Source organism: Varanus komodoensis, unplaced genomic scaffold (genome assembly GCF_004798865.1).
Source record: "Varanus komodoensis strain SLA01 unplaced genomic scaffold, ASM479886v1 scaffold1, whole genome shotgun sequence".
NCBI classification, from domain to species: domain Eukaryota; kingdom Metazoa; phylum Chordata; class Lepidosauria; order Squamata; family Varanidae; genus Varanus; species Varanus komodoensis.
Window position 1 is genome coordinate 62588130 of NW_025335268.1, and position 22712 is coordinate 62610841.

The 22712-nt window shown below is 43.5% G+C and overlaps 1 protein-coding gene across 1 annotated transcript; it reads left to right on the forward strand.

The window, feature by feature from the left end:
- The first annotated feature begins 3725 nt into the window (after positions 1 to 3725).
- On the forward strand, positions 3726 to 20036 carry COQ3 (coenzyme Q3, methyltransferase). Its single transcript, XM_044427453.1, has 7 exons — positions 3726 to 3921; positions 4958 to 5069; positions 6958 to 7110; positions 13738 to 13837; positions 15361 to 15603; positions 17460 to 17619; positions 19386 to 20036. The coding sequence occupies exons 1-7, from the start codon at positions 3804 to 3806 to the stop codon at positions 19559 to 19561; spliced, it is 1062 nt and encodes a 353-aa protein (XP_044283388.1). The 5' UTR covers positions 3726 to 3803; the 3' UTR covers positions 19562 to 20036.
- Positions 20037 to 22712: the final 2676 nt, after the last annotated feature.

Here is a 22712-nt window from a genome sequence, read left to right on the forward strand (position 1 = left end):
TGCACTTGTGTCACAGACAGAACTTTGGAACTAAACTATTGACATTTGCATTCAACAGAATTTCATTTTATCTTAAAGTCACTTTTCCTTTTGAATGGAAAGTATAAGCATCTAACACATGCTGTGCAGCCCATCTTTGTCAACTTTAAGAACACTTCCCTTCATTTTTTAAAGTTATGCAATCTTAAATAAAACTATAATATGCTTGATTGGAGATTTAAAAGACTGAACTAGAATCTTTTTTCAATCTTCTACAATACATTGAGGGTATTATACAGGGCTTGAAGACAACTCCACTTGTGCAGCAAGCCTTTTCCCCTTATTAAAGCCTCTTGCATGGCTCCTGCGGGTGGGAGAATCAAGTGAGGGAGTGGTACCTTGCAGAAGCAGAAGCACTTTTCTGTTTACACATAGCAGCTTTTAAGAATGAAGATATGATTGATGCAGAGGTACATAAACATTAAGGGCATGCACTTCAGAATTATTTTGCTTATCCATAAAAATTAACCATAAAAAGTTGGGTTCTCAGCATATGGAAAAAGGGTCTGCTTTTTCACGACCACTTCGGAGAAATCATCCCAACCATATAATTATCCAAATACTACATTGGTGAGAACTACCAGAAGTTCATTCAGTTTCCTATGTCATCACCTATCTCACTTTTACCCCTTCCCTTAAAGCTATTTCCACCATTTTCTGTTCCTACAGTTACAACTAGTGCAATATTTCTGGAATCAAAAGTTTGTCTAATCAACAGAACCTAAATAATTTCTGAGTAAAGATGCAACCAATGAGGTCGGTCTCAGCGGGAGCTATTAGCTGTCTGTGGACAGAACCCAACCATAAGCTTTCTCATTTCCCTCAGGTATAAATTACAGGGTTATTTTCAAAAGGCATTGACATTAACTGAAATTGGCATTGACATGATCCCTATCACTGGATAGTTTGTTATTTCTGCCTGCTATTTTCAAAGGAGGCACAAGCATGAGAATCATATGAATTACACATTTGGATGAAGTGCAAAGAAGGATTAACAGATTTTCAGATGACACAGAACTGGGCGGGATAGCCAATACCCTGGAAAGCAGAAACAAAATTCAAGGTGATCTTGCAAAATTGGAGTGCTAGGCTGAAAACAACAAAATGAAACTCAGTTGGGACATATGCCAAGTTTTGCACTTAGGAAAAAGATGCCAAATACCTTGTTAGGATGGGGAATGCTTGGCTCAACAATTACTGCAAGTGAGGAGGATCTTGGAATTGCTGTAGATCATAAGCTGAATATGAGTCAACAGTGTGATGTGACTGCAAAATGGGCAAGTGCAATTTTGTTGTTACTTGCAAAGTTGTGTCCAACCCATCGCGACCCCATGGACAACATTCCCCCAGGCTCTCCTGACCACCATCCCTCGGAGTCCACCCAAGCTCACACCCACTGCCCCAGCCACCTCATCCTCAGCTGCCCCCTTCCCCTTTTGCTGTCAATCGTTTCCAGCATAAGGGACTTCTCCAATGAGTTGTTCCTTCTCATTTTAAAAGAATTATTTATTCCAGATCACATGAAGTACTAGTGCCCCTTTATCCAGCACTGGTTAGACCTCATCTAGAGTAGTTTGTCTAGTTCTGGGGACCACAGTTTAAGAAAGATGTGGACAAGCTGGAAAGGTTTCAGAGGAGGGCAACAAGGATGACCCAAGGACTAGAAACAAGACCTACATGGAAAGATTTAAAGAACTGGGCTTGTTTAGCCTCAGGAAGGCTGAGGGGAGATATAATAGCACTCCACAAGTACTTGAAAGGCTGTCACAAAGAAGGCCACAATCTCTTCTTGACCATCCCAGAATGCAGGACACAGAATAATGGGATCAAGTTACAGAAAGACATTTCAGCTAGTTATCAGGAAAAAAATTCTGGATTGTTGGAGCAGTACCCATGACCTAGGAGGAACCCATGACGTAGGGAGGTTGTGGGCTAGAAATATTCAAAATGCAACTGGACAACCAGCCAAGAGGGATGGTTTAACTTGGAGTCCTGTACTAAGCAGGAGGTTAGACTCAATGGCCTTCTGGCACCTTCCATCTCTACTATTTTATAATTCTAAGTCTAACCTGAATAGACCCTTTGCTCCTTAAAGTTAAAAGACAAAGTAATTTTTTGTGAGCCGCCTAGAGGCTTTGTTGCGATGGGGGTGGCATAGAAATGTTTTAAATAAAATAAATAAATCAATAAATAAATCCTGTCTTCTGAGACAGAGTTTAGGATCACTCTACTTCAAGCACTTGGAAATTGGAATGCAGTTGACCCTGGGTTTTAGGAACTGCCTGCTCTTCTTCTAGCCTATGACTATATAAAAATGAGTTTGTCAAGAAGCTGGAAGGGGTATACTTGGTTTGGGGTGCATGGTTTACAGGGTACAGGAGGGCTGGAATATCTGGTAATAGGGGGAGTACTTTAAACAGGCTAGGTTGCTTCTCAACCCGTTACCTGGATTCACATGAAACAAGCTGTGTACTGCACCCCGATAAATTAAGGCAGGGAAAGCGATCATATAATCCAAACTTGTTTGATTAAAAGTAACTTTATAAATATTGTAATTGTCTTCTGTTAAGATAAATACTGCCACGATAATAGGTAGGTAGCCTGGACCTGTTTGCCAGCTCTTTCCAGTCCCAAATTCCATTCCTGGTAAGAAACAAAAGTCAGAACTGACTCCACAGAAGTGCTTCCTGGAGAAGCAGTGTTGAGATATTGAGGTACCAGGGAGATACCCATTTTAGGAGGTTTGATGAGGGAGCGGGGCTGCAGCAGAAAGCAACATGCTGCTTCCAAATACCTTGCATGAGGAAAGGGAACACAGAAGGAGGCAGAAAGTAGGGCTGAAGGGAAGCTGGAATAGTTCCAATAGGGGCTATAAATAGAAGAATCAGAAGTTAAGGGAAGACAGATGGAGATAGGCTTGTCCAAAGGAAAGGCAACAAGACCGAAAAGACCGAAATCTATTTTCCAGTACTTTTAGCTTAGGACAGAAGGATCTGAGGCTCTCCCGATGTTGAACAGCAACCATCGCCCATCACAATTGGCTATGCTGGATACAGAAGCTGAAAGGGGGCGGGACTGAAACTTTATTTGCAACACAACAGCAAACAAAGGGGCACCATTAAACTGTGTGTTGACATCTCCCATACGACAGAATGAACACTTTTCTCTGCACACGGCAGAGACCTCTTTCATGTGTTTGAGAAAACTTTTCAAAGGTCAGATTCGCACATGTCCACCAAGGCAATGCTCTAAGAACTAATGAAATTGATAACATGAAGAAGAGTCCCGGGATAACTGAAGCTGCATTCTTAGCCACACACGCTCAACGAAAGTAGTTCCATTGAGTTCAATGGAATTGACGTCCGAGTAAGCATGCTGGGGGCTTGATCCCTCCCCAGGCGCGCACAGCTATGGCTTCTAAGTAGTACGATTTGGCATAGGTAGCATTCAAAAGTGAGCGCCCCTATGCTTAGGAAGGCTACCTGTCAACCGCGCGCAGAGTTGCAATCTGACTTAGGTGAACGGGACTGACAGAAACTGCAGCTTCGCTTTTCAGAAAGCCCCTACAGAAGATCGCGGAGATTTCAGGGGGGAGCAGGGAAGAGAGCACACTTCTCTTCCCCGGAACCGGAGGCGGGCTTCGGGTAGTGACGGGGAACGGCAAGCCCTATTGGCAAGGAAGAGGCGGAGGCGGAGCCGCACCGCGGAGAGCTTGCCTAGTTGCCTGCCGCTCTGGGCCGCACGGCGAGGAGGCCGAAGGGGCCATGAGGGGCTGCGGACGGAGCTGGCTGTGGGGGGCAAGGCGGCTGGGGGTCCCCTGCGGCGGTGTGGTGCGAAGCGGGTCGGTTTGCCGCGGCGCGCATAGTCTGCGGGCGCTTCCCGGTAAGTAACTGACCTTTGCGCGCTGCCCTTCGCCCGCCCGCAAACGAACTGGGCGGCCCTGTGGTTTCCTGCCGCTTCCAGCCTTTGGGTCCTGCATCCTTCAGGCGGCTTCCGCACATGGAGCCGAGCCTTATTTTCATCATTATTGCCATTATTATGTCAACAGCTGCTTTCAGTTAGTATGGCTCAGCCCTCTCCAACCTGGTGTGCTGCAGGTGTTTTGGACGTCAACTCCTTGCATTTTCAGCTCAGCCAGCATGGCGAGGAGTAAGGCATGCCGAGAGCGCATTTCCAAAATGTGCGGACGGCAACCTGGAAGGAGGCAATATGGCAACAAGTGCGGTTTTCCCTTGCCCCTTCAAATGCATATTTTGAAGGATGGCAGTGATCTTAAATCGCTTAGTTGAGTTTAAGGGATGGTTCCCTGGGTACAAGTTCTTCGGTATAACGTGAAGCTGCCCCTGATGCATTTCTGCCTGGTGAGCTCTCTCTGTCCACTTTTCAGAATTGCATTCCTAGACGAAGGTTAACCAAATTCAGCCTTTTCTCCATGCCTTTGGCTAATCGTCTTAATTAGCCCCCTCTATATTCCATTCGCTGTTGTGCCTTTTAGAATTTAGGAAAAGGAAAAATATGCTGGAGCCATCCTTCTCAAAGTACGCCAAATGCCTGCCTGTCCCTCAAGTATGTTAAGTATTTTAGGTGGCAAACTGTGCCGGCAGCATTTGTAACCTTAGATTGATAATTAAGTTGTGGATATTTTAAAGAAGTGAATATAAAGTGTGCACCGTCAAGATATTCATACGAATTATTACTGTAGCTCTAGCCTATTAAAGGCAGTGTGTCATTAATTGCAGTTTTAACAATGGGTGTTCTGGAATGACTTTAAATGTTGTTTTTACTACTTCTTGCACTTATATACCACACACTTAGTCAGAAGGCTCTCTGGGTGCTTTACAGTGTTCTAACTGTTGGACCCAGTGGTGGATTTCAAAACTTGTAGTGTTAAAATAATTGCTTTTTCTTATTTTTTCAGGCAATCACTGTGATCAGCATCCTCAAATGACCCTGGAGCCTTTCCTTAACAAATGTAAAATCCAATTAAAATGTAGTTCATTTATCAGTTTGCCTGAAGGAAAGAAGAAAATGTAAGTACTGTTGTTACTGATAACCATAAGACAATAGCCATCATATGATGGAAAAAATGAGCTTCATGATCCATATCAGTATTGTGACAACTCGAGTCAACATGTATGATCTGACTTTTTGCTTTATTATGGTTTTCATAATAAGGGGAAGAAATGCATATAGTGACAGATCTTATTTTCTTGGACTCCAAGAGCACTGCAGATTAAAAGACACTTGCTCCTTGGGAGGAAAGCGATGGCATATCTGGACAGCATACTAAAAAGCAGAGATATCAAAACTATGGTTTGCCCAGTTGTAATGTATGGCTGTGAGAGCTGGACCATAAGGAAGGCTGACACTTTTGAACTGTGGTGTTGGAGAAGACTCCTGAGAGTCCCTTGGACTACAAGGAGATAAAATCAGTCAATCCTAAAGGAAATCAACCTGAATGTTCTCTAGAAGGACAGATACTGAGGCTAAAGCTCAAATACTTTGGCCACCTAATGAGAAGGAAGGACTCAGTGGAAAAGACCCTGATGCTGGGAATGATTGAAGGCAAAAGCAGAAGAGGAAAGCAGAGGATGAGGTGGCAGGATGGGGTCACGGGTTGGGTGGACTCCGGGGGATGGTGGAAGACAGGAGTGTTGTGGTCCATGAGGTCATAGAAGGCTGGACACAACTTTGTGACTAAACACACACACGCAACACATGGTTTTCATGCATTCTCTAATAAGTAATTCACAGTAAAGTGAACTATTACTCATTTGGAACTTGGCTTTCAAGTTATAGTATCATATAGGCCTTTTATATGATTGGCAGGACATTGCTGCTGCCCTGCCAGTCTCAATTTATGATCAGTGTTACAACTGATCTCCCAGTGTTTTTACTCAAAAGAAAACAAAGGGCCTATTTGTATGTCAGTAAAATGTAACTAGGCAAATGTAACTAGGCACACTAGGCATTCCATCTTTGGGCCTATTTCACTTCTATGCATTGGATGTATTTATAACTTGTGTACTTTCAGATCTGGTAACTTGTAATCCCTTAACACAAACTATTAAGTCTGTGCATTACTGAGTCCTAGATTTTATGAGCACAAATGTAAGAAGTGCTCCACTGGACCTGAGTAAGGTTCATCTAATGCACTGATGGCCAAACCAAGCTACTTGTGGCTCTGAATTTATTTTGTGGATTGCCACTTGCCGCCTGTGAGCACCCGTGGGCACCCGCTTCCTGCTTGCTACCCACCACCACCACCCGTGGGCACCTGTTTCCCACTGGCCTCTCATTGCTCCTGCCACTGCTGCCCACGGGTGCCTGCTTGCGGCTTTCAAAATCTGACATTTACTGTACATTGTCTCTTCTGTTGAGCATCTGGCCACCCTGATCTAATCCAACAGTAGCTAGCCAAGTGTTTCTGTGAAGTCCACAAGTAGCATACATAGATCATCTTTCTTTATAGTCTACTAATTGCTATTTAGAACTGTCCTGACAGTTTCCTGAACATGCATTTATAAATTTGTAATGTATAATGAATATCTAAGTGTATAATGGATTGACAAGTTTATAGCTCATAATTAATGAGTGTATACTTTCATATTTAGCTTAGTAGTCCTCCCTCTGTCTCTTTCTTTTTTTTAAACCAAAAGCCCCTAAATGCTTCAGCCTTCCTCATGTGCATGCTATGGCCAATGGATGGAGGAGATGAACAGCCAGGTGGAATCTGCCTACCATATGGATAATCTCACTTTGGAAAACTATGCTTAAGGAGTGAAGTGACTGAAAACCATACATGGGTTTGCCAAGTTCAGTTTTCCCCAAATCAAACCTTTTGTGTACATAATTTTTGCCTAGCTGATTCTAGTTGTTTTTTAGACCATCTGATATAATAAAGTTTTTGATGTTTAGGTCACTCCCAGGACAACCATACAGTACTTGGCAAACAACAGTGGACCCAAAAGAAATAAGAAAATTCCAAGTATTGGCACAAAAATGGTGGGATGAGGATGGACAATATGCAGCCCTTCATTCTATGAATGAAATTAGAGTGCCTTTTATTAGGTGAGTTTGTAAAATGTGCCAGTCTTTACATTCATCTGGCATTAATATGAAAATAAAATGTCAAATGTTGCAATTGAAGCATAACTTTACTACAGTGGTTTAGTGTAAATGCTTAATGGGGACAAAGCTAATGGAAGCAGTGTTATGGGTAGAATAAACCAACTTCCAACAGGGTTTATTCACAGGTAAATTTACATAAGTCTGAGGCCTTTGTTGGACCAAGTTTGCGCAGGGTATATTTTCATCAATGGAAGCTATGAGATAGGGGCATATTTTCTTTTCAGTCAGTATTGGTTCTTCGTCGTGGCCTCTGTGCATCATACATATGGGTGCTGCGCCTGCACAGTGTGTTTGGCTGGAAATTACAAGCTTAACGGTTTTTTTGGCGGGAAAGGTCCGTTCCCCCTCCCCCACAACCTATAAAGAGCGGAGCGTCTGCCATTTTGTTCAGTCTTTGCGACCGCCGTTCACTGTGCCTCGTGCCGCTTTCGACTATCGCTTTGATCGTTACTCGTAGCCTATTTTCCTCTTCTTTTTTAAACTCCCAGTTTTATATCCCTGTTAGTTCTTGTTATCTCTATAGTTCTATCGTTCTACCGTTCTACCTTCTTCTATAAAAAAAACCAAAACCAAAAATATATTCTTACCCTCTGCACTGTCTTCTTTTTTCCTTTTCTTGCGATGGCGCAGCGAGCGGCTTTCCGCAAATGTGCGGAATGCGGGTCGAAGATGTCTCCATCTGACCCGCACGACCTATGCCTCCTCTGCTTGGGGGAGGGGCATAGGACCGACAAGTGCTCCCACTGCCTGGCCTTCTCTAAGCAGGCCAGGAAAAATCAGGAGAACCGCCTCTGGAGGCTCCTGTGGGATCGGGCTCTTATGTAGTCTGACCCACTCGTCACCGCTCCAAAGCCTAGCCCGGCTACGGTGGTCCCGCCCTCACGCCCGTCAGACGAAGGTCCCTCTACCTTGAGGGCCCCACCCGCTTCTTCCAAAAAGAAACGTGAGAAGCGCAAGCATGCTGAAGCTGATAAATCAGCTAAGAAGGCCAGGAAAGAGAAGCCTCCTAAACCGACCCAGTAGTCGAGGAATCCGGAGCGGCCACGACACCGCGACTTGGGTTCGACGGCAGCGTCAGTACCGGCGGCAACCACCGTACCGACCCCACCCGAGCCGGTACTCCAGGCAGCCTTGAAGGTCACCCCTCAAGGGTCTCCTTGTCGTGTGGCTGACCTCCCTACCGAGCAGCTTCCACCTCTTCAGCGGGGGTCGATCGCTGATGGGGGAATTCAAGACTCTCCCCCCCCAGCTCTAGGTCACCCACGCCTATGCCCATGGCCACGATGGAGGCGGATGTGGTCGGATCCCCCCCCCCCCAGGGCCTGCCGGAGTCGCTCCAGGGAGCAGCGATCCAAGAACTGGCGTTGCTCCAACTATCCATCCTGGGGCGAGCCATACTCAACTGGGTACTATCCCACACCGAGGGATCGGTCCCCACCACGCTCTCGCGATCGCCCTCTGCTGCTGGATCCGAGGCGCACATCCCCGGTTCCCCGGGAGGAAAGCAGCCGGTCTGTTTCGCCAGTGGAGTCCCCTTCTTCGGCCCCTCTGTATTATGGCGCGGACTCCGATGACTCGGACGTCGATTCCACCTCTCCCGACGTTGCGGTGACCTCCCAGGGCCCTGCGTCACCGGACGTGTCCTATGTCTCTTTTGCAGAGCTGATGTCCAGGCTCGTCCAATCCCTGGATATCGACGCCGTCCAGCGCTCAGGACCGTTGACAGATAAATTTTATGACGTCGTCCGCGGGGAGCAGTCCACCTCCATCGTCCTGCCCCTGATCACCACCCTCCAGCAGGCGATGACACAGCCCTGGGACTTGCCCTCTCACCCTCAACCAACATCGCGGAGGTACGAAGCCATGTACCGGGTTCGGGAGGAGGACATACCATTCCTCCTACGACACCCCAAGCCAAACTCGGTCATGGTGGAGTCCTCCCAGGGAAGAGGCAAGAGGCCACACCACTCCGCGAGACAAGGAAGGCCGCAAGATCGACTCCCTGGCCAGGAGGGTCTACGCAGCTTCAGGCTTGGGGCTGCGTATCTCGAACTACGAGGTGATGTTGGCGAGATACCAGTATTTTATAATGCAACGCCTCCACAACGTCGTCTCGGCCCTCCCAGACCAACAAAGCGACTTGGCCAAAGTGCTAAGTAAGGAGGCGATGCACGTCGCAGTCCAACAGCTGTCCACAGCCAGGCACCATGTGGACACCAACTCAAGGGCCTTGGTCGGTGCCATCTCTCTTCGTAGGCATGCGTGGCTGAGGAGCGCCAACTTCCCCGAAGAGACCAAGCGGCATATCAAGGAAATGCCCTTTGACGGGTCTGGACTTTTCCATTCAAAGACGGACCATAAACTCAAAAAACTTCATAAGTCCCGCATGACGGCCCGACGGATGGAGCTCCAGTCGCAACCGAGGCGTAAGTGGGCATGGAACCGTCCGCTCAACAGACAGCCTTACCATTCCAGGCAACAGCCTCAGCACAGGCAGCAGCAACAGCAACACCACCGACAACAGCCCCAACAACGCTACCAACAGGGCCGCCGCTGATATGACGACAGGAGGCAGCGTTGACAGGACTGGCGAACCATTCCTCTACCCTATCCTATACCCACTCCCCTCTCATCTGGGGACCGGCTGCGAAGCAGACTCCCCATTTGGGAGTCCATCACATCTGATCGGTGTGTATTGTCTATCTTACAGCATGGCTATAGGATAGAATTCGATACCATTCCTCCATTGAGTCCGACCCAGTTTACATCTTGCTCACCAGTACTGCTCGATGAAATACAACAACTTCTTCATAAAGGAGCGATTCGTCAAGTAACTCAATATGACGGCCTTCACGGATTCTATTCTAGATATTTTACAGTTCCCAAACGCGATGGTGGCCTACGTCCGATTTTAGACTTACGTAGTCTGAATCGATTCATCGTGACGAAGTTTCGAATGACCACCCTCCAAAATATTTTGCCGCTGCTTAGAAAAGAGGATTGGTTCGCCTCATTGGACTTGAAGGACGCCTATTTCCATATTGCAATCCATCCCAAATATAGGCGTTTCCTTCACTTTGCTGTTGCCTCCAATTTCTACGAATTCATGGTTCTACCCTTCGGTTTGGCCACCGCTCCGAGAGTGTTTACTAAATGCATGGCCCCTGTCTATGCTTACCTATGCCTCCAGGGCATACAAGTTTACCCTTACCTTGATGACTGGCTCCTAGTCTCCAGGTCCAGGGAAGCGCTTCTCACTTCTATCCGTATTATCTGCGCCTTATTGGACGACCTGGGCCTTTGCATTAATACTGAGAAATCTTCTCTCCTTCCGGTACAGAAGCTTACGTTCATCGGAGCCCACTTGGATTCGACGTTGGAAAAGGCATTCCTCCCTCGGGACAGACAACTGACTCTCGCTCGCCATGTTCATCGAATGCGACGAGACAGATCGGTTCCGGCGAAGGCCATCCAGAGGCTTCTAGGACATATGGCTTCTGCCGTTGCAGTGGTGCCACACGCCAGACTGTGACTCCGTCCTTTGCAGCTATTTTTCAACAAAGCGTTCCACCCACAGAGAGACCCACCGTCGAAACTGCTTTGATTCCCATCCTCGATACTCCATTCCCTACTATGGTGGTCGGTCCCGGACAATCTGACTGCTGGGATCCCCTTCAGGCCCCAAGGCCCATCAATAACAGTTGGTACCGACGCGTCTCTTCTGGGCTGGGGAGCGGTATGCTCCAGCCTGTATACTCAGGGCACGTGGACTTGTCAGGAATCCACGAATCATATCAACTTCTTGGAATTGTTGGCCGTATTCAAAGCCCTATGCTCTTTCGAAGATGTTCTTTAACATCGGGTTGTTCAGATAACATTGGACAACATAGCCACCGTTTTTTATCTGAACAAGCAAGGTGGGACAAAGTCTCCGACCCTGGCCAGACTTTCTATGCAGATCTGGGACTGGTGCATTTCGAGAGACATTACGATAATAGCAGTCCATCTGGCCGGTACGGACAACGTGGAAGCAGACCTTCTCAGCAGGCGCATGCTCATCTCTCATGAATGGGAACTAGACCCCCACACACGTGAGGACCTTTTTCATCGCTGGGGGTTTCCCGACGTGGACTTGTTCGCCACCCAACAGAACAAGGTGTGTGTGACTTTCTGTTCAAGAGCGGGAATCGGGTACGAATCCCTAGGGGACGCCTTCATGATTCCATGGAACAACCTGAATTTCTACGCCTTCCCACCGATTCCTCTGGTGATGAGAGTCATAGTGAAGGTTGTTTGCAATTGGGCCACAGGGATACTAATTACTCCTTGGTGGCCATGCCAACCTTGGTTTCCCACACTGCTGGACATTTCTCACAGGGAATACCTTCATCTTCCACCACTCCCGTACCTGATAACCCAGCAGGACGGTGCAGTTCGCCACCCAGATATATTATCATTGAAACTAACAGCGTGGCAAATCCGATAGCTGACTTCGTTACGTCTACACCGACGACTACTTCAAGTGGTTTGAATCCTACCTTCAAATCCACTACAGTTGCAACCTTCGAATCTGCTGGAGGCGGCGCTGCTCCAGCACTGTCGGACCCAACTATTGTGCCATCGAATCTGACAGCCTTTCATCCGGACATTCAATACATATTGGACTCTGCTTTAAAGCCTTCTACACGGAAGTCTTATGCAGCTAAATGGAAGCGTTTCTCCACCTTTGCCGACTCTCGTTCATTCTCTCCATTTACATCATCGATACATCAAATTCTTCAGTTCCTCTTAGAACTACACCACTCTGGACTGAAACCATCTTCGATTAAAGTGTATATGGCAGCGATCGCCTATCATTGTGGTATGGTGGACGGCTCGTCCATTTTCTCTCAACGTACTATTAAAAGGTTTCTGAAGGAACTTTATAATCTGAACCTGTCGATCAGACCAATAATGCCCACCTGGAGTCTCTCTGTTGCTCTGCAAGCACTTATGAGAGCTCCTTTCGAACCTTTGGCAACAATCGATTTATGTCTTGTCTCGTGGAAAATAGCATTCCTAGTTGCGGTTACCTCAGCCCGGAGGGCCAGCAAGCTCTGCGCTCTACGCGTAGACCCACCTTATCTCAATTTTCATAGAGAAAAGGTTGTCCTGCGGCTCGATCCATCTTTTCTGCCTAAGGTGTCCACACCCTTTCATATGGGACAAGATATTATTTTACCTGCCTTTTTTCCGGCTCTGTCTACTCCGTTAGAAAGGTCATTACATTCACTTGACGTTCGGTGCTGTTTAGCCTTCTACAGATCCAGGACGGAATCTATTCGACGTTCACATAGACTTTTCGTTAAATATGCTACCAGGGACCAAGGCACCCCTGTCACTTCGCAGAGACTTTCTAAGTGGATAGTTCGTACTATCACTTTGTCTTACCAACTGGCTAACATTGACTTACCCACAGCCCCTCGAGGCCATTCGACTAGGGCTGTGGCTGCCTCATCTGCCTTCGCATCGGGAATACCGATTGACGATGTATGTAGAGCTGCTACTTGGGCGAATCCTTGCACTTTTGCCAAGCCGTGCTCGGCAGGATTGTTCCTTCGGCAGATCCGTTCTTTCATCCGTTCTTCGCTGAGGACACCTCCCCTCCTCCATTATGGTAAGCTTGTTAATCTACCCATATGTGTGATGCACAGAGGCCACGACGAAGAAAAGCAGGTTGCTTACCTGTAACTGATGTTCTCCGAGTGGCCATCTGTGCAGTCACACAACCCACCCGCTGGCCCAGCTCGGTGTTGGTGAGTGGACCTTTCGTCAGTACCGAATGTTATCATTATCTCTTGGTACCAATATTGTTCGTTGTTTTTCTTGGTACCGATACTGCTCATGGAAGAACTAATTTTTTCCACAAGAGGGCGTCCGTCCGGTCGTCAAAGACTGAACAAAATGGCGGACGCTCCGCTCTTTATAGGCTGTGGGGGAGGGGGAGCGGACCTTTCCCGCCAAAAAAACTGTTAGCTTGTACTCTCCGGCCAAAGGCACTGCGCAGGCGCAGCACCCATATGTGTGACTGCACAGATGGCCACTCGAAGAACATCAGTTACAGGTAAGCAACCTGCTTTTCTGGCTTGTGTATCCTTATTTTCATGCATGTGTGGACTTACATGTGTATGTATATAATGATTAATATGAGTATGGGGGGACGGACAACAGATACGGTATGCAAATAGTAGATTTATCCTCTACACTTGAGCAAAATGGGTAACCGCTGTTTCCACAATGGGGAAGTAATCTCAGACAGTCACTGAAGTCCAAAACTTGGACTTTCTTCTGAACTCAACTTTAACCTGTATGCAAGTATTAGGCAATGAAAAGAAAGAAAATATCCTCCTAAAGACAAACAGTAGCCTTTTAAAAAAGTAAACTAAGTTTTCATACTTCATTCAGGATCTCAAAAAAGCAAATGTGTGAGGATTTTTTGGTAACATGCTAATATATTTAAATGTAGTTATCAATGGCACATATACTGAATAATCTTAATTAAAACTATTTTTTTACCATTTGTGTAAGGGATACGGTTTTAAATTTACAAAATGACCATCGGCTAGGAAGCCCTCTCTCTGGGGTGAAGATCCTGGATGTTGGCTGTGGTGGTGGATTACTTGCTGAGGTAGGGATTGTAGTTTTAATGATTAATACTCTGAATCCTAGCATGTATTTTTAGAAAGTGCACTGTGCTTATTTATTTATTTATTATTAATTATTAAAACATTTTTATGCTGCCTTGGGGCAGCTTACAACAATATTTAATTATTCAAAAGACTGATTTAGCAAGGAATGTCCATTAATTTTGTTGTAATCTTATTTTCTGCAGTGAATAGTGGCATTATTCCAGGGTGGATTAAAAAAATCAATGATTTTAAAAAATTAAATCATTTTTAAAGTTTTATTTGGATTTTTCATTTAAATTGGATGTTTTCTAATAATTTCATTTAAATTGGATGTTTTCTTTTTGATGAAAAATTATCTAGTTTTCTGTTTAAGATACATTATAGTCCAAGGGTTATTCATCATTAAATAAGCATTAGTTTTTAATTATGCAGCATGAGGCTGTATATTCATACAGTGTTTAAATCTGTTGGTAAATGAATGCCATTAATCCATTCACAATGTCATGCTCTTCTAGAAGTTTCCATAAGGTTATTGGACAGTTTTTCTATCTGGAAGATATTCTCAGAGATGCTTGGTTTTATAGTTTTCAAAAATGAATTTGCTTCTGCAAAGATTACATGCCTCTTCACAGCAAAAACGTTCCCAAATAAAGAGTTGAGAAAAAGACCTTAAGCCCATTGTTCCTTTGCAGAACTAAGTGCAATCTGTGTCAACCCCTTACCTCTTAAGGGCTGTTTCAAAAAAGTGAATAAATAGAAGAGTATTGGCTTTGGAATAGATCTGCACAAGAAGCTAAGTGTGAGGAGGGAGGGGCAAGCAGTAAAAATGAGAGTGGAACCTTTTGAGCCGTCTACTGGATCTTTTTGTGTACAGCCTGAGATTTATCATATCAGTCTTTCCTTGGAGGAGAAAACCTGTCATGGCAGCAGGCTGTAAAAGAGACCAGATTTAGGAATATTTTAATGAAGTTTCTCTACCTATGAGTAAGGCAGAGAAGCATGCAAATTAGGTAGAAAACTGTGATTTAAATCTAGGCTTATGGACTAGTGATTTAGATCATGATTTAAACCAAATCCACCCTGCTGTACTCTCAAGTAAATTGTGATAGGTTTGTAGCCATAGGTACACTATATTTCTTGTGGTCATTCTGATAATTTCTGTAGATGAATTAACTGGTTCCTTAATAGAATTGTCATTTTTTAAAAAAATATGTCAATAGAAATAATCATTTTACAATGTAATTGTAAACAGGAAGCAAGTCTCATGAAGTTCAGTGGAGCTTCTGCCTCATGGCTTTGTTCTGAATTGCAGTTTTGTCTCCATAGTCAACCAAAAAAGTAGTAGTATCATAAAATATTAGTCAATATCATCCTAACAGTTATTTTGTGGGCAGGGTAGAATTTGCCTTAAGCATTGGGAATATACCTTAAGCTGTCAAATACCTTTAACCAAGTTTCTAGTTCATTTGGAGGCATTTTCTCTCTTCATGCAGCCCAGAATAACATGTTTATGGTGTTATAGCCCCTAGGTAGACTGGGTGCATCAGTTACTGGAATTGATCCTCTGGAGGACAACATTAGTACAGCAGAATTACACAAGTCGTTTGACCCAGTGCTGGCTAAGAGAATACAGTACAGAACCTGTACAATAGAGGATATGGTGGAAGAGGCATCAGAAACATTTGATGTCATTGTGGCTTCGGAAGTAGTGGAACATGTGGCTGATGTGGAAATGTTTATCAGGTGCTGTAATGAAGTTTTAAAAGTGAGTTCAAGAAACCAATTTGTACTGGAGATTCAAGTTCTTTATTGTAGGAGCATGTTACACTGTTGGGTTGCTTTCCTTTTTTCTGATAAATTCATTACGCAGAGTAGAATTGTATGCACTCCTATGTCCCAGATTCTAATTATCTAGAAAATGAACAACACCTTTAGGATATTTATAAGTAGCAGTTTTCTGTTGGAAAGTGTTGATGCAGACAGATAGGTACTATGGACAGATCTGTTAATTATTTATTTAAACTTGTGAAGGAAATAAAATAGAAAACTTTTTAATTTAAATTTTGAGTTCTATTTATTCTCAGTAAAAATAACAGTAGGATATTTGTTTTAACTACATAAACCCTACTATGGCCTGCACCACCATATTCCTGGCCACCAAAAGTCAACTTCAATAAAAGATTTGAGTCTTCTTAGATTAATTTAAGCGTTGAGCTTTGGCGAGACTGTACAGGAGCGAAGTCCAGGATTAGACGCCAACCATCAAGAATTCTTTCCTGTATGCCCTTACAGTCCTGACTTGGCACATAGCTGATAAAGGAGATAGTATCAAAGTTAAAAAGATGTAAATTATTAAGTTAAATGGAAATACTGAACCTAAACATTGACATTTCAAACAACAAATGTAACAACTCCCGCTTTGTTAGCTGAACAGGCTACAAAAGTAAAGGTCACTCGCCAGATTGCCTTAACTCTACACTTTGGGTATTAGGTAATCATTTGTCTGAAAAACAATTCTGTGAAGCCTGCTGACTTAAAATATTATTCTAATTAGCCCCACCAGTTTGTCCCACATGTTTACTAACAAGTTTAATTCATCTTTCTTATTTTGATGAATTCACATGAGCTACATGCAGCTCAGGTAGAGCAATTGTATGGAGGAAGGCAAGTGAAGAAGCAGGGCAGGGAGACCCCTGTTGTCCAGTCCCAGGAGGCAGGAAGGAGGGATGAGCATGCTGCATTTCCCCCTTTTAATTTAGCCACTGTTGGCTGTTTCTTTCTTTGTTAGTCTTCTCTCCCATTGATTCCAATGTGAAGAAAATGAAATATGCACCTCTAGTTCTTCCAGCATTTCAGGGATCTTCCCAGGGCTTTGGATCCAGTGGGTCCACAGCTTTGCTGGCATGACCTAACAATGTCTGACTTGTTTTAGTCTGTGATGTCCTTTTACTTTGAAGTCATGTCCTTTCTGCAGTTTCTCAGAGTAGGCTTGTGAGGTCTCATCTCCTGTTTCAAGGATGGACCACTCCCAGAAGGGATCTGAAGGCCCTAATGTCTTTTATATTTGTTGTGAAGGTGACTACATGCCCTTATAAGCACTACTATGCAGTGATTTTATTAAAGTATAGTTATTGCATACTATTAAAATAGGGTATTTTAATTAGAGATCAACATACAGAATCAAACTATATCTCAAAACAATACAGAATCAACAAAAAACAAATACAAATTGTAAAGGAAAAAGCACTCTTGGTTACCGAGGATCTTGCACTCTTGGTTACCGAGAATCAAAGCTAGCCAGCTGATCTTTTAAAAAAAATGACTAAAGAAGTGTCCCATGAAAAAGGGTTATCCTTGCCTAGATTGATCACTTGTTTGTTTGTATACAGAGTCAGGTATTAATGAATGAAAATATTAATATCTGCCAGTCTCAAATCACACTAAAATTAGCTTGCTTTTTTCTTCAGTAAAATTATTCATATGGAAATGAATGTAGATTTAATTGGCTTAAATTTGCATTACTGAACATTTTTTATTCTGACAACAGTAGTTTTAATGCTTACTCATAAAGGATGCTGCCAGTTGTATTATGTATAAACAACTCTTGGGTTTTCTTAATAGCCTGAAGGATCTCTGTTTATCACTACAATCAACAAATCGCAGCTGTCCTATTTTTTGGGCATTTTGATTGCTGAGAGAGTACTGCACATTGTTCCAGCAGGCACCCACAACTGGGAAAAGTTCATAGCACCCGAGGAGTTGGAGCGGCTCCTAGAACCAAGTGAGTGTTAAATCCCAAGCGAAGCCCATGATACATACGGCTGCTTGCTGCCTTGGCCTTTCTATCTGGAGGGCAGCCAGTGGCTTTGCAAAATGAAATACTGGTTCATGTTTCCTACCTGGTGCCCCCCACATAGCATGCCACCTGCCGTCCACTCCCCCACCCGCTGGAGGAATCCCCCCTATTGAGTCTGATTAGAGTAAGAGTGGAGATGCAGGTGGTGGGGCAGATCTTGGGCAGTGCCGAGAGGAAACGCGGCGGCTGCTCTTCCTAGCAATGGCCAGTCCTTTTTTCAGTGCCTTCATCAGAATGGGTGATGATGGAGGGCTCACTGTGGAACTAAAAAAAATGCTTCTGGTCCATTTTTGATAGTAAATATAAAGCCAGTGAACTCGATACTAAACACTTTCTCTTGCCACACCTTCACCAGGTTTAGCTTGTTAAAGCCCTGATGTGGCAGTGCCAAAGAATTGGAGGGATTTCCTGTGGAAATGAAGCCCCATAGGCACACATGGTGTAACTTTTTTGTACTTCCTTGGTAATAAGTCTGGCAAAGGCTACCATTGATGCAAAGATACTGCTCCATGTGTGAGCTGATGCATGAAGTTGTGGGCTCTCAGGTGTTGTACCTTCAACATGGAATGCTACAACTATTGGGTGTTTTCCATGGTTTCCATATAGGGGTGTAGGGTGTGGCATTTTTAAATTGGCATTTGCATTATAGTGCTCAAACCTTCTTCAAAATAGTCCCATTCAAGATAAGGTTTATAGTATGGCCTATTTGTGGGTTTTTTTTTCAACTGTTTGTTCAACATGTTGAATATTTCTTTTTAAGACATTTCAGTAAAGTGATGACATTTCCATACCTCCTGTTTACCTGCAAAGAAACCTAGTCATGTATTTTTCTTGGATTTTTAAAGCATTGTGTAGTGAAGGCAGAATTGTCTTTCAAAATTATGTTTAAAACAACTGTATTAGATGTTGAATTCATGTGGGTTTATTATTAAGCTTCAGATCTAATCAAAATATTAAAATAATTGACCATTGTCAGAATTCATAGTTAAGTATTTTACCTGGAATACTTTGGAAGGGCTTCAAGACTAAAAAATCTGTTTCTATTGCTATCTCTGCTTCTTGTTAGTCGCAGAGTCGTGTTTGACCCATCGCAACCCCATGGACAACATTCTTCCAGGCCTTCCTTTCCTCCACCATCCCCCCCCGAGTCCCCTTAAGCTCACACCAACTGCTTCAGTGACTCCATCTAGCCACCTCATCCTCTGCCGTCCCCTTCTTCTTTTGCTATCTATTGTTCCCAGCATTAGGCTCTTCTTCAGTGAGTCCTTCCTTTTCATTAGGTGGCCAAAGTATTTTTGTTTCATCTTCAGTATCTGGCCTTCTAAAGAGCAGTCAGGGTTGATCTCCTCTAGGACTGACCGGTTTGATCGCCTTGCTGTCCAAGGGACTCGCAGGAGTCTCCACCAGCACCACAATTGAAAGGCCTCAATTCTTTGGCACTCAGCCTTCCTTATGTTCCAACTTTCACAGCCATACATTGCAACAGGGAAAACCATAGCCTTGACTATACCTTGACTATACTTTTGTTGGCAGGGTGATGTCTCTCAGCTAGGAAATTACTATTCAGAGTGGAATAATCTTGAAAATTGTGTCTGAATGACATGGTTGGGAACTTTACAGGTGTATATTGTGAATGTTAGGTCCTTTCTGAGAGTGGTCATTTCTTTTCTTCTCTTCCCTACTGCTTACAGATGGTTTTTTAGTGAAGACAGTGAAAGGAATGTTATACAATCCCTTCTTTGGATCCTGGAACTGGATTGGAAGCACTAGCATTAACTATGCACTCCATGCTGTGAAATCAAGTATTCAAGAACAGTTAGATCCAAAGGAAGCATCTGTAGATGTGGACAAAGAACAGCCCCAGTGAGATGCTAGCATCAAAACGTCCAGTTAAGACACCATGGGTAAAGTGGTGGAATGCAGTTGGAGGAAGACTTGCATAAATGGCTGTAATAAACCAATAAGGAGAAAACAGCCTCATGTTCACAGCGCTGGCTGTTAAAATGACTTTGCCAGTCTCAGTCTTATGATAGAAGGAAGTTTATCCTTCACACTTTCAGATGTGCGAAGCTCCTGGAGATGCATTATCTTGAAAAAGAAATGAATTGTTTATCTAAAGATTAGGTGTTCTATGCAAGTTACTGGGAAAGGACTGTTTATTCATGAAATAGTTCTTAAAATGCATGTCTGTAAGATTCCAAAGGAAAAATGTTTTCGTAGGCTTTAAAATCACTGGAGTTAAAAATGTAAGGTTGTATTTCTAAAGTAGCTGAATTGCTTTTATTATTTGAATTCAGCTTCTTGTCTATTTTTAAACATTAAAAAACACACACCTCTGCTTATTTTTGGTTGCTTGGATATAATCTTGTACTTAGCTGCACAATTACAGATACAGTCAGTGGTAGCAAGGCTCACTTCAGCATGAAGACCAGTTCTGTAAGGCCTACTCATGATACGGGCAAGTGCTGAACACACTTTTTTGTGTGGAAATGCAGGGCAAGGAAAAGTAGATCATCTTCTGAATAATACCTATATAGTCAATATGTGTACTTGGGACAAAAAAAGCCATGCCACCTTTGCATCTATCGGTGCACCTGCCTTTCTCTGAATGTGTTGGAAAGTATATCTTAGGTGACCTTCTCTCTGCCTCAATACGTTTTTGAGGGGCAGGTGTTGCTAAGATGCTACGTGGGAACATTTTGGAAGCCTTTCCTGATGGGAAATGTGCCACGCTTCTTGTGCTTTCTTGCGTAGTTACTTCACTTTGTGGTAGGGGGAAGACAACACTGGAAAATGGATCAGTAACTGATGGGAAAGAGCTTTTCTCTGTCAGTTTAATGATACCTTAATAGGTTCCACTGGCCACTTGGACTTTTGGTATCATATCCAGGCTGCAATTAAGGCTTTCCCTCAATGGTCTGAGAAAATCACAGGAAAGACGTCTCTACTGATTATTATTGCCAGCATTAAGGAACCCTGGATTGGAAGATGTGCTTTCGAAACATGCATTGTCAGAGTAATTAGAAAATAAATCTGGCACAAAGCTACAAAAGTGTGAAGATTTAAATTTTGCATTGCACCTGTTAAGAGTTTCAGGAGTAAACCACAAATGCTTCTTGCTGAAATAGTCTTACCATGCTTTGGAAACAATAATTCCATCAAATATTATTCTCAATATTTCATGTGAGTTTGTGATAGAACTGATAATCAGTGTAACAGAGAATTTCTATCCATGCTTAGCTAATGAAGGAATTCCTCAACAGAAGCTTGCATGGAGAAGTTTTCCAGATTTGTAACCATAAGGAAATTTGATGATTCTGTAAACTTCATGAAGAGATTTTCCACAAAGGCATTTACTGCTTGCTTGGTAGTTTGCAGGTGCTTTACATAATGTTCACATCCTTCACGGCCTCTATTATGCCTTGTAACTATGTCTATAGCTTTTCTTTAGATTGAGGAAAGGCAGGTATTATTTAGAAAAGGTGCTATGAAATGCTTGTGTATTTGCACAAGTCCAGTAGTGGTTGATGTAATGGAATATATAAAGGAAGAGAAAGAAAAAATGATGGGAAAATGTGTAAAGGAGCCAATCTTAATCCTGCAAAAAGTCCAGAAGCTAGAGTCTTAGTAAAGGAGCATGTTAAAGGCCTCATATATTCACTGTATTGTTCCCACTGAATGAAGACTTTTTCAGTAGCCTTCTTTGACTGCTGTACTCCATTGATACAGCTGATAGTCTGTGTTTAAAGGACCCTGTTCTTTGCCTGTGGTAGTCTTCATCTGTACTAACATGGAACCATGAATTTCCCTAGAGTCTGGTATTAAATCTACCTCAGTTGTCCAGTAAACTAAACTGGAACATTTATGCTTGAAATTAAATTGCTGACAGAAGACAGTAAGGCCTCTCTATTCAAGTGCCACATTTTTTTCTTTAGAATGGTTAGATCTTTGCCTTCAGGGGTGAACATGATATCTAGGATTTCCTGTTAAAATAATGTTTAGAGAGAAACAACTTATGAGCAGGGGAAAGTTGATACACATAAGAAAATGCATATATCTGTGGGAGCACTGATTCCAAAAGTTATGGACACTAGAACAACTCACCCCAGATTTCTGAATGAGCAGCTCTTTCAGTCTTAATGCATTGATGATGAAATTTTGTGTTTTTCTAAATGAATGGGACACTAACAAGCTCTTTTGGAAAACAGTCACACATCTCTCGTAGTTTGGCCAAGAAAAGACCAGATGTTCTGACACAAGTTTATGCGCTACATAAAATCAAAGGCCCATGGAGTTCAGGTCTCTGATGCATGGCAGGCCTATTCATATCAGCCACTTGTAGATGAAGAACTAGAATTTCACCCTGTGCTCCAGTCCAGCTCTGGTACCCTGTTAACTACTCAGTGCTGTAGCTTGGTACTGTATGGTAGAAAACCAATTGGCTTTACTATTGCTGATGAACATCACATACTGGCTCAATTGAAAAGCAAGTGGCAAAGTTAGGTGTTTTCTGGATGTTGACTGACAGGTATCATGGAATTTCAGCTTATTTATTGCAGGCAGTATATATTTTCTATAAATCCTGCATAAGAAAAGAATTGAAATTACAGCCTTAGTTTCTGAAGCAAAGTATATGATTAATCTTTTCTGGGCAGTCATTGGCACCAAGCCCCTAGTTCCAATTACATGCAATAAAATGGCATATGCTTTCCCTATTTTCCACTTCATTCTCTCATAAAAGATTGTTGGGCAAGGGACCAGTCAAACCTGTTCACAGTGGCATGTTCACAGTGAAAATAATTTGCCATAGTCTATTCCAGGATAGAAGCCTAGGATAGCACCCTTAACTCTGTCCTATCAACCTTGTAGGTGAACTTTGTAAGAATAGCCATCAGCCAGGTCTTCTGGCAAGGTTCCCATGGAAGTGGATTTGAGCCCAGGTTTCCCAGATGCTTGTCTACACCACACAGGCACACCAGAAGTGGGTTGAGATGGGCGTGGGGAGCTGTTATGCCCAG

Coding starts and splice junctions, on each gene's coding strand:
- COQ3 (XM_044427453.1), top strand. CDS start 3,804: ATGAGGGGCTGCGGACGGAGCTGGCTGTGGGGGGCAAGGCGGCTGGGG. Junction 7,111..13,737: donor ATTAGAGTGCCTTTTATTAG/GTGAGTTTGTAA, acceptor CATTTGTGTAAG/GGATACGGTTTTAAATTTAC. Junction 13,838..15,360: donor GTGGTGGATTACTTGCTGAG/GTAGGGATTGTA, acceptor ATGGTGTTATAG/CCCCTAGGTAGACTGGGTGC.